At 49.2% G+C, this 12,417-nt stretch overlaps 1 protein-coding gene across 1 annotated transcript; it reads right to left on the bottom strand.

Annotated features, from left to right (window-relative positions):
* Nucleotides 1–3,502: 3,502 nt before the first annotated feature.
* Nucleotides 3,503–12,207, bottom strand: LOC136467429 (uncharacterized). Its single transcript, XM_066466124.1, has 3 exons — nucleotides 11,896–12,207; nucleotides 3,930–4,154; nucleotides 3,503–3,827 (listed from the first exon to the last, which is right to left on the bottom strand). Exons 1-3 carry the CDS (start codon nucleotides 11,950–11,952, stop codon nucleotides 3,786–3,788), a joined length of 324 nt encoding a protein of 107 aa, XP_066322221.1. The 5' UTR covers nucleotides 11,953–12,207; the 3' UTR covers nucleotides 3,503–3,785.
* Between the last annotated feature and the right edge of the window lie 210 nt (nucleotides 12,208–12,417).

Here is a 12,417-nt window from a genome sequence, read left to right as displayed (position 1 = left end):
GGCCCTCCAGGGACTCCATAAGGCATGACACAATACTCATAATGGCCATTGTGAGTTTCAAATGCTGTTTTATATTCTTCACCCTTTGCCATTCTTATCTGGTGGAATCCTAAGCACATATCCAATGATGTGAACCATGAAGCTCCATTCAGTTCATCCAGTAATTCATCAATGACAGGCAGTGGGTATTTGTTCTTTATAGTGAGTGCATTTAATCTTCTATAGTCAACACAAAGTCTCCAGTCGCCTGTCTTCTTTTTGACAAGAAGTGCTAGGGAAGCAAATGGACTAGAACTAGGTTGTATCAGCCCTTTTTGCAGAAACTCCTTGATCTGTCTTTCTATCTCGTTCTTTTGGAAGGGATTGTATCTATATGGTCTCAACCTAAAAGGTTGTGCTCCAGGTATGAGAGGTATAGTGTGATCTCCACTCCTGGATGGGGGAAGTTGTGGCAATGATTGAAAAATGGTATGGAATTGGTTGATCATAGTTTGGATGGTAGGTGGAATGGCGGTGGTGGTGGTGGTGGTGCTGTCAGAGGTATCTGATATAGTGTCCTCAACAGGGTTGAGCTGGATGATGTACAAGATAGACTCTCTTTTCTGCATAGCCTAGAGCAGTTGAATAGTGATAGGTAGCCCCGTGATAGCTGTAGGCTGAATGCCATACAGTTTAATGGGTTTAGAATCATGGTAAAATTGGAGCCATTTTTGTGCCCAGTGAACCTGCATTGGGCTGTGCTTAGAGAGCCAATCCATTCCGAGTATAACGTCATAGCATCCCAAAGGAAGGACCTTAAACGTGCTCTGAAATGTATGTCCTTGTAAACTCCAAAGCATATTAGGTATCTCATGTGAACAAATAATTTCATTACCATTAGCCACCCTAACTTTAGCAGTTTGTTCCAGTGCCTTCCACCTAGGCAACCCAACAATAGTCTGCTAACTGACAAAACAATGAGAACTTCCAAAGTCCAGCAACATATAGATCTCCTTGCCCTCCAGATAACCTCTAAATCTGATGGTTTGAGATCCCTCAGTACCCCTTAGTGCTTGAATAGATATTGCCATGAGATCATCACTAGAGTCCTGTTCATCACAATCAACAACATGATTTTCAGAATGATCATCATAGAGATACTGCCAAACTTCTTCCATGACATGGAGTGAGATATTCGGTGGATATTTGTGTCCAGGGACCCACTTCTCACCACACTTGAAACACAATCCCTTGGATCTTCTATAGGACTTGAGAGTTGACAGATTATCATCAGGTGGCTTGTATCTTGACTCATCTGCCTGCTTCTTTTCTTCGGTATTGAGAGTCAGCTATCTTGGTGGTGTATACATTGTTCTAGCCTTACTTGTATCACTATGCTTGTAACTTTGTAAGAATCACTAGAATACCTCATGGAATGATCCCATTTCCTCAGCTCTTTATTGGAAGAATCCAACAGAGCTTTCTCCTACAGAAGGGCAAGGGAACTAGCAGTATCCAGGCATTGAGGCCAATGAACCATTATAACTGCACGTATTTCTTTCTTTAAACCATCTACAAAACGGTTGGCAATAACAGAGGAGCCTAAGCCCAGATCATGAACAAGCAGTTGGTGTAAGATGTCACTAAACTGCTCTATATACTCAGTAACATAGGCACTCTACCGTATGTGGAAAAAGGCTCTGAGAAGCTGGTTATGTTCATCCTTATCAAAACGGAGACAAACAGCAGCAACAAATTCGTGCCAGGACAAGGTCTCTATTGGGTTTTTCAGGGTATGAAACCAAAGCTTGGCAGATCCCGCTAAATTCATGGAAGCTATCTTAACCCATTTGCTAGGCTCAACAAAAAAGACATCAAAGTAAGTCTTAGCTCCCTTAACCCGCAGCTTAGGATTCGAACCATCGAATTTGGGAAATTCAAGGTTGGGCAGAGCGCTAGATGGAAGCAGGTTAATAATACTCTGGTCACGGTGCTTAATATCTTCTCCCTTAACAGTAAACAGCGGGCGGGGATGAAAATTTTTCGCACCTGTGACCGAAGGCGGATCTGGAGTGGTGTAAACCACCCCACATCCGGCGCTCCGATGCTGGGTTTCATGGTGGTGGCCAAATTGCCCAAACGATGCCTCGAAGGAGGTCAACCCTAGATGAGCATGGTCCGTCGTCTTCCTCCCCAAATCTAGGTTAGGATCTGGATCGGGGTGCTCGATCACCGGTTCACCGTCGGAGATTGGATGCTTGGAGGAATCCCTGAACAGCGTCTCCTTGCGCTTGCCGAGGTAATTCACCTCATGCTCGAGGTTGGCGATGCAGGTGTTCACCTCCAGCTTCCACTGCTCGAAATCCGCCTTCGCAGAGGTCACTTGCGCCATGGATTGCTGGAGGTCAGCAATCCCCTTCGAATTATGGGTCAACAGCACCAAAATTTGCCCAAGCTATTCTTCAGGCGATGTCATCGTTATCTGGCTCCTGGTGCAGTACGGATGAAACACTAGGATTTTAGATATCAGTTTGTCACTGGAATTAGGGGTAGATAGTGGTAATGGAGTTTGTTTGGTAGATATCGGTCGTCGGCAAGCCGCCTAACGATGCCGCCGCCACGGCCATTGGCCGGGTTCAAATTACAGAGATGATCAAACTCAAGTTTGCTATCTCTCGTCTTCCCCTTTTACAAGGCAATCAATGCCTGGCCCGTTACATGGGCTGCCATGGGCCGTCAGTCTTCATTTCCATTCCATGCCAATCACTCTCCTGTTGGGCTTCAGCGCTCTTCTGGCTCGCCCGCGCTCGTCAGCTCTGATGTCTTCTGTTTTAGTGTTTTCTTCTCCAGCTTCAGCAGGTGCTGCCCTTCCATGGTTGGTGACAATCTTGTCCTCCTCCGACGGCCTTTTCATGTTCGTAGGCCATTGTGTTTTCAGATTTGTTTTTCATGAATTGTTTCCTGCGGACTATCAAATAGCAGGCCATGATTTGGCAATCGGACAGCACCAGCAAAAGTATAATCACACGGTCCTTGCATTGTTCTTCATTTTTCTCTGTATCCAACCTATTATGTCACAATCGTATCACACGGCTGAGCCCTAGCATTAGTTTCTACCCAAACAGCAGATCACAAGCAGAAATAGTTTCCTAGTGCACAAGGGATTACAAGTGCTTAAATTTTCATTTGTAAAATTTACTAAGTTGCCAAACAGGCCCTTAGTGCATTAGTGTCATTCTAAAACCCTCTCTTCCCTCTCATAGGCTGGATTCTATATTTTAATAGGTTGAATGTGTGGCAGACCAAATTGTGTTTTTACAGTATGCTAAAATCAATGAGTCCAGTGTGTTGTGCACAAGATCACACTTTGGGGATGTCCCACGCACAAAAGGCCCTTTCAATTTTGTAAAATTTGAGTGACATGGCTATGAATAGACGAATTGTAATGCCATTTATCTGAATATAGGCACATTTGCAATGACATGGATCAAATTAACCCTAGAAAAATATGGTGTCCAACCTGCCATTGATATGGTAAATATTAGTGGCCTTCTATGGCAATTGACGCAGCCATGACACTTACACAAATGTTCAATAATAAGATCGGACATAACTGTGCTGAAAGAAAATGGAAATTCATTGCATAATGGACTACTGTAGACCGATGCAGCAGCATAAGAAAGATCAGAGATAGTTTGTCCTAGAGAAATTCATCAAAAGAAAACAACTGATATATTTGGTCTCAGCATGCATTTAACAATAAAGTTTCAAGCAGTCTTCATCGCAGCAATCCCCCTGGCATGCATTTAATGATAAAGTTTCAAGTAGTCTTCATCATAGCAATCCCCCTGGCAAGAAACAAAAACCATACATGTGAGTCAACTGTAGCATGAGATTGATATCTCCATGGTGTAAAATCAAGATCATATTTTTCAAAACATACACCATACCATGTAGTTGTTATCTTGGCTTTCAGCGACACCATCATCACTCTCAGAGGCCATTTCAATTTCACTGGTCTCCGCATTTCCCCACGCATAACATGGTTCAAGCTCATCAAACTTTCCCCACACAAAATCTAAGGCAAATTGTCGAATCTTCATGGAGGTACTAATGGATTTACCAGAATTACACTTCAAGTTCTCAATCAACCACTCAGGCTCCTTTCTGATACCCTGATGGTGCAAATAAATTGATCAAAGTCATGTAACACAAACTTCAGACAAGTGTACCAGAATGTGGTTAGGTGAAGGCAGGCATGCACGCAGCCGAAGGGCAGCAACAATATGAGAAGATCACTTCCGACAGATAATAAAAGGTTCAGCGGCAGCATCCCGGATGTTATGGCACAAGGTGTACTCATCATCGGTAAAAATACGGCGCCCACGCCTCAGCCATTCACAAATCAACTCAACCTCCTTAGCAAGACACTTGAAACCATCCATCATTTTTTTGCAAATAACCAATACAAGAAACTAGTGAGCCTCTCTTTCAATCATTAAAACAAAATCAATATGGTAATGAATCAATCAAACTAAACAACCAGGAGATTGAGATGTGCCTCAGCAGCATCAAAGGCATATGGATGTTCTATTTCACCTTTATCTTTAATCGCAATATGCATATAGCTAACAATGCATTTATTCACTATGGAACCACGAATACTACTACAGGCGTGTGAATTCACCCACAAGGACATCATGCTGTTCTCCTTCTCTAAATACTTTCAAAGAAAGAAACCATCATTACTTATGCATATCATCCCCAATAAGTACTTCAAAGATAAATAGTGTAATTTAAGTGAATCCTGCTGTGCATATAAAGGAAGGAGGTACGGAGCAATTACAAAAACCGCCTCCCATGGGCGCTGAAGTTAGCGTCACAGCATTTCAGCCCAATGAATGAAGCAACAGGGCTAGGCATAGATTCAAACGCTTAAAAAAGTGAAATACCCAAAGAAAAGCCCCATTTGGATTGGAGGTTTCTGTATAGAGAGTATTCCGCATTGGAAGATTTGACTGTACCCAGAATAGGCCTTTTCTCATCACAGTCTAATTGTAATTATTTGGTTCCTATTTATTCACGAAGAGGCACAAAATGGATCACACAGTTGCATCATGAGTCCATAACAATACGTTAACAACAGTTAAAATCATGTTTGTTAACACTTAGACAGTTGGTATGAATTTTATATTAGGGTCATCAGTAAATTTGTATTGGACAAATCCAATGACTTACTTTTTTAGCATAGTTTCTTTAACAAAAATGCAAATTTCGGAGAGAGTTTCGTGACCCAACACAACAACTTTGTACTGATTTCGTAGAGATAAGCAGAGAATTGAGCGGGTTACCATGGAGGCAGTATCAGCAAGGGATGCCTCAGGAGCAGGACCTCTATGAGAGTTATAAAACCAGTAAAGGTAGGCATCATACTGCTGCAAGGCAGTTGGACTAGTGTTTTTAAGTCACAAGGAAGTAGTCTATGTTGGTCCCAAGATCTCCCGCGTGGGTGAGTCGACCGGTTACCGACGTTCTCGCTCATTATGGTTAGAGGTAGAAGAAGAGAGGAAGAACAGAGCGCGCGCACACATAGCACAAGCACCAGCGTTGGCCGGAGCTCTGTAGAGAAGATGGTAAAACTAAACTCGCTCTCTTTACTGAGTTGCAGTGGGAAGCTATATATACAACTCTACCCATCTAATCCTAGTACATAGACATGTCAGGCTACTATGCTGCTACAGTGATTAGATGTGACAGTAGGGCTGACTTTAGTGCCTGCCCCTGCTGTGACTACAGTGCGGCAGGGGAGCCTTTCGGCGCCTATCCCTGCCGCAGCTACAGTGTAGCAACAGGGGAGCCCTTTCAGCGCCTACCCCTGCCGCGCATATAGGGGAGCAGCAGATTACTTTACAATTCTTCCCCTAATCCTGTTGCTAACCATAGAACCTCCACCATGCCGATTATCTTCTTCAGCTCCGTGAATCGAAGACGACCAAGCGGCTTGGTGAGGACGCCCGTGAGCTGCCGACCAGTTTCAACGAACTTAATGACGATCTGCCCTCCATCGACACAGTCACTGAGGAAGTGAAACTTGACGTCGATGTGCTTGCTTCGGTCATGGAGAAATGGATTCTTTGCGAGGGCGATGGCGGACTAGCTGTCCACCATCAGTGCTGGTGGGTGAGCTTCCACACCAGTCAGCTCGCCCAGCAGCCAGCGCAGTCACACAGCTTGGCACGCCGCTGTGGTCGCTGCCACGTACTCTGCCTCGCACGTGGACAGCGCCACCACCTTATGTTTTAGCGACAACCTTGAGATTAGAGCCCACCCGAGGAAGACGAGCACGCCAGAGGTGCTCCACCGTCCATCGATGTCCCCCGCCATGTTTGCATCGCTGAACACAGTGAGTTGTAGCCCACTTCCGCCGGTCTTGAGGAAGACGATCCCTTGATCCACCGTCCCCTTGACATAGCGCAGCAGCCGCTTCACCGTAGCCTAGTGATCCTCTCAGAGATCCTCTATGAAGCGGCTGACGTAGCCCACGGCGAGGGCAATGTCTGGCCTAGTGTGGACTAGATAGCACAGACCACCAACGATGCTCTGGTAGAGTGTTGCATCTACCTTCACCGTGGTACTGGCCTTTGTTAGCTTCAGCCGCTCCTCCATCGGAGTCACGCACGGCTTGCACTCAGCCATGCCGCTCTGCTCCAACAGCTTCGAGGCGTACGCGCTCTGACAGAGCGTGAGCGCCTCCTTCCCCTGTCTCACCTCGATGCCGAGGTAGTAGGAGAGCGCACCGAGATCGCTTATTCAAAAACAAACCACCATCTTGCGCATGAAGCTGTCAATGTCCTCCACATGCGCGCCGGTGACGATCAAGTCATCCACATACATGCCGACGACGAGCTCCTCCTTCCCCCGTCATCGCATGTAGAGCACGTACTCGGTTGCGCACCGCATGAACCCAAGCTTGCCTAGCGTGGCATCAAGCTTGGCGTTCCACTCTCGCGGGGCCTGCCGCAGCCTGTAGAGCACCTTGCGCAGTTGGAGAACCCTGCACTCCGCTCTCTTGATGGCGAAACCAGGAGGTTGCCTGACGAAGACCGTCTCCACCAGCTCGCCGTTGAGGAAGGCCGATTTTACGTCGAGGTGATGGACGCACCAGTCCTTCACTGCTGCCAAAGCCAACAGCAATCGGATAGACACTATGCGCGCTACCGGGGCAAAGACTTCCTCGAAGTTGATGCCCTCACATTAAACAAAGCCTCGGGCGACGAGGCACGCCTTGTGCTTGACAATGGCATCGTGCTCATCTCGCTTGACCTTATACACCCACTTCAGGCCGATCGGATGGTATCCTGGAGGTAGATCGATGGGCTCCCAAGTCTTGTTTTTCTTGATCGCCTTCATCTCCTCCAGCATTGCCCGTCGCCAATTTGCATCACGCTCGGCCAGCGCGAACGTGGGTGGTTCCTCTGCACTGATGAGAAGCAGCTCTGGGTCATTGAGCAGCCGACCCGCCAAGCCTAAGGACCCTGTGCCACCGATGATGTTGACCAGCCTACGGAACCGCACCTCCTCACCATTGTGGAAGGCATCCACGAACTCAGTGATGTCACTTAGAGATGAGGCGAACTCGATCGATGTCGATAGAGTCCCCTGTTCCATCAGAGTGGTTGGCACAACACCTGGAGTGCTCGGCACCCTAGCTGCAGTGCTTGGCACCACTATAGGAGTGCTCAGCACCAGTCTTGGAGTGGTTGGTACCACTGCAAGACCTCTCGGCTCCGCTACGGGAGCATTCGGCACCCATCCTAGAGTAGTCGGCACCACCGTAGGACCGCTCGGCACCACCCCTGGAGTGCTCGACACCCCTCCCGGAGTGCTCGGCACCACCCTAGGAGTGCTTGGCTCTGTTGCTGGAGTGGTCGGCACCTCCTCTCCAGCGTCTCCATCACTGTGGATGACCAAGTCCTCGATGACGAAGGTGCTGGTGAAGCCGCCAGCTTCCCTCGTGCCTAGACTATCCTAGTCCTAGGCCGTCTTCTCATCAAACATGACATCGCGCGAGACAACCACCTTGCCTCCGCATGGGTCATAGAGCCGATACACCATGGTACCTTTCTCATAGCCTAGGAGCACCATTGGTGTGCTCCTGTCCTTCATCTTAGTGAGGACCGGCTTCGTCTTCCTAACGTGACCGATGCAGCCGAATGTCCAGAGGAAGGACACGCTCGACTTGTGCCCATACCAAGCTTCGAATGACATCATGCCCTTTAGGGCCTTTGTGGGCGTGCTGTTGAGGATGAACACCGCCGTGGTCACCGTCTAACCCTAGAACCTTTGCCGGCATGCTTTTGGCCTTCATCATGGATCGAGCCATGCCGACCACCGTCTGGTTCCGCCACTCCACCATGCCATTCTGCTGTGGCGAGTACGGCATGGTGTGGTGCTACACCACACCCTGATCCGTGCAGTACGCAGCGAACTCCACCGAAGTGAATTCTCCGCCGTGATCAGTCCGCAACACGCGCAGCTTCTTGCCGCTCTCCACCTCCATGCGCGCCTTGAACTTCTTGATCACCTCTGTCGCTTCGTCCTTGCTCGTCAGGAGTTGCAGCCACATATAGCGACTACAATCATCCATGAGTAGGAGAAAGTACGTTTGACCACTGTTTGTGGCTGGCATGATTGGCCCATAGAGATCGCCGTGGACGAGCTCGAGAGCGTCCGTCGTGCGATACTTGGTTGCCTTTGGGAACGACAGCCTCTGCTTCCCGACCAGGCAGCTGTCACATAGCTCGCCTATGTGCTTGATGTGGGGTAGACCTCGGACCATCTTCTCCAGCCGACCGAGCGCATCAAAGCTAAGATGGCCGAACTAGGCATGCCACAGCCATGGCTCCTCGGTGTGCCATGCTACCACGCACACCGGCTGCTCCACCTTCAAATCAAGCAGGTACAGCCAATTTCGGTACCTCTTCACCTTGGCAAGAAGCCGCTGCTCTCGGTCCCTGATCCTGACGACGCCATCCTTGATCAGTACCTCGTTGCCACGCTCATCTAGCTGGTCAATGCTGATGATGCTTGAACGCAGCTGCGGGATGTAATATACATCCATCCGCGCGCGGTGCTCACTATTCTGGCACCTGAAGATCATGGTGTTGCGCCCTCGGATCGCCACCCTTAAGGCGTCACTGAACTTCACCGTACTGGTCACGTTGCCGTCGAGCTCGGACAAGGCTTGCTTGGAGCCCGTCATGTGGTTGCTAGCGCCAGAGTCCAGGTACCACCGCTGCTCCTGTCCGCCGTCCACATGTCCAAGGTGGACTTGGGCGCGCGGTTCATCGAGGTTGACAGCCTTCAGAGCCTTGTCGTGCCCTTTCACCGCCATCACCTCTCCCTTCTCCTTGGCCTCAATGTCGTGTAGTGCATAGAACATCACCATCAGGAGAGTGGCCTCATCAGCCTGTGCTAAATAAGCCTCAGCCTTCTTCTCCTGCTTACGATTTGGACACTCCTTTGCCCAATGACATGTCTTCCCGCAGTGTCGGTAGGCGTTAGGGTCGACCTTTTTCTTCTTCTCTGAAGAAGCCTTGCCACGACGCTTACCATCGTCACCGTGGCTGGAGGAGACTTCCCTGGACTTCTCCTTCATCCGGGCAGCCCACTCCTCCTCTGTCAGCAGCAGCTTACCGCTGTCCGTCGTTGCTGTGGCCTGCTCCATGCGCTCGTCCACCGCCCACAACCATCCTGTTACATCCTCAATGGTGAGGGTGGACAAGTCCAGCATCGTCTCTATGGAGAGAGCGATCTGGATGTACTTCACCCGCACGGAGTGGAGGTACTTGGAGACTGCCTCTTCTTCGTCGATGGTGACGCCGTGTCTCCTCAACTTGCTGATGAGCGACTGCAGGCGAAGGGAGAAGTCCTCCACTGACTCACCATCCATAAACTTGAGGGTGGCGTACTCCTGCTTCAGCAGCTGGACCGTCGCTTTCTTTGCGTAGTCAGAGCCGACGTGCGTCGCTGCAATGGCCTCCCATACCTCCTTAGCAGAGTTCTTCGCCCCCAACGGCTCTCTGTACTCCGCTGGCACAGCAGCGAGGATAGCCTCCAACGCTGACATGTCGTCATGTTCGTTGTCGGTGCCTTTGTCAATGGCATTCCAGAGCTGTCGGGCTCTTAGCTTGACCTTCATGGTCACCGCCCACTCGCCATAGTTGGTGCGAGTCAGCGTCGACTAACTGGTGCCACTGACCTCTCACACCGTGCGCATAATGACCTCCTGTCGTGGCTGGACAGCCACAGCAGCACCGCTGCTATCGTCCATCTCCAAACCATCCGTCATCGCCAGTGCTTAGTCCGGCGACAGCGCTTGTACGGCTCTGATATCACTTGTTGGTCTCGAGATCTCCCGCACTGATGAGCCGACCGGTCACCGACGTTCTCACTCACTATGGCTAGAGGTAGAAGAAGGGAGGGAGAACAGAGTGCACACACACAGCACAAGCACCAGCTTTCGTCGGAGCTTTGCAGAGGATATGACAAAACTGAACTCTCTCTCTCTTTACTGAGTTGTAGTTGGAAGCTATATATACAACTCTACCTATCTAATTCAAGTACACAGACATGCCAGGCTGCCATGATGCTACAATGACTTGATGTGATAGCATGGTTGACTTTGGCGCATGTCCCTGCTGTGGCTACAGTACGACAGAAAGAGCCTTTCGGCGCTTGCCCCTGCCGCGGCTACAATGCAACAATAGGGGAGCCTTTTCAGTGCCTACCCCTGCCGTGCGTATAGGGGAGCAACAGATTACTTTACAGTCTGTTCGTTTCCAGTGATTTGAACTCATTTGATTTTGCTGTCGGGAAGCCACCAGAGGACATTTGAATGGGAAAAACAGTTAACGTGGTGAACGGTAGTGGAAAATTAAACAAACCAAATGCTCAAATAACGAATCATTAGTTACTAGGGCAATTTAGAAGATCCAGCAGCGGTGGGGAAGAAGAACCTCTGTGCGTCGCCTCAAAATTGGAGACTTGGGCGACTTGTCCTGGACCACCTGATGCGCCTTAGATGGGATCGGCGCACGACATTGACGCAACTTCGACCTTGCTCGAGGAGGTTAGGGTTTGACAAGTGCGGCGCGGGGTGACACGGGAATGACCACGCTTAGGTTTATTGATATTCTCCGTGGGCGCCGAGCACCAGATCTTGTGTCCCCTCTCCCCCATTCGCAGTCGCAAAGGATGGGGATGGGAGAGAATGAAGCGGATGAGGCGAGCGATAGGGAGAGGGAGCGGAGGAAGGAGAGGACGACGACAGCGGGACGACTTCACCATGGACGCCGACTGATCGAGTGCGTGTGCGTCTAGTCTAGGCCTCTAGGGCGTGTCGTGTTTGGATGGGCGCATGTGCCCAGCCTGCATGCGCATGCGTATAAACGCGCAGAGCAAGGCGTTTGGTTGGCCTGCTGCACTGTATGCGCCGATGCAAAGATACGGTGGCATGCAGGCACGCTCCAGTGGCGGTCCATCGGCCCTGTTCGCTATTTATAAGCTTGGCTTTTGCATCGATTGGAATCTCAGGGCTCTGTTTCAGTGAATTTATCAAAACTGGATTTAATTTGCACAGAACCAAAAATAACTGCTAAAAGAAAAACACACACATATAGGGGCTCACATGTATTCGCTCATATAAAAACAAGGACACACATATACTTACTTTGTGAGGACATCTAAGAGATTGGACTAGTAGATTGTGCAATTAACAAAATTAGTTTAAAGAACAGTTAGCAAATGAATCGAATCAACAACTTTAACCTAGGTCGTTTTTTACCAGAAGGAACCTAACCTCAGCTTGCAAAAAATTGATCACATTTGAATGGAGAACAAACAGATTTGAATTACCTCTTCCAATACAGGCATTCCAGAAGTTGAGACTTCAAACTGATGGGAGGACAACATTGAAGATTTCAATTTTCTTCTCCAAATGAAGCCGATGATTGCGGTGTCTCCAACGGAACTTCTCCTCTACGTCGGGGACGTTGACCGCCCGAATCTGTCACAGTGCCAGTCCCCTCTTTCACGTTAGCGTGACACTGAAACGGTCACACTGGCATCACCCTCAACATCAGCACCAACCAATCAGGCAATCACCACATAATGGTTTTGTTTCTTGGACCAGCGAGAAAGAGGCTAACGAATTCACCAAAGGCACCGAAGAGACTGGAGACCTCACTTCCCCAGGTCCAGATCCGTGTGTGCACGGTTTCCTGGTAGGTGGTAAGAAACAAGGAAAATTCATGGACCCGGGCCGATCTGTTTGCTAGTCCAAGCGCAATTACGAAAAGCAGGCAGGCTCCACGGGAACTAGTCGTCCCTGATCGCGACCGGAGTGGGAGAGACTCCACTACAGAAAGAAACGAAAAA

Source organism: Miscanthus floridulus, chromosome 7 (genome assembly GCF_019320115.1).
Source record: "Miscanthus floridulus cultivar M001 chromosome 7, ASM1932011v1, whole genome shotgun sequence".
In the NCBI taxonomy this organism is placed as follows: domain Eukaryota; kingdom Viridiplantae; phylum Streptophyta; class Magnoliopsida; order Poales; family Poaceae; genus Miscanthus; species Miscanthus floridulus.
This window is presented reverse-complemented; position numbering and strand designations above follow the sequence as displayed.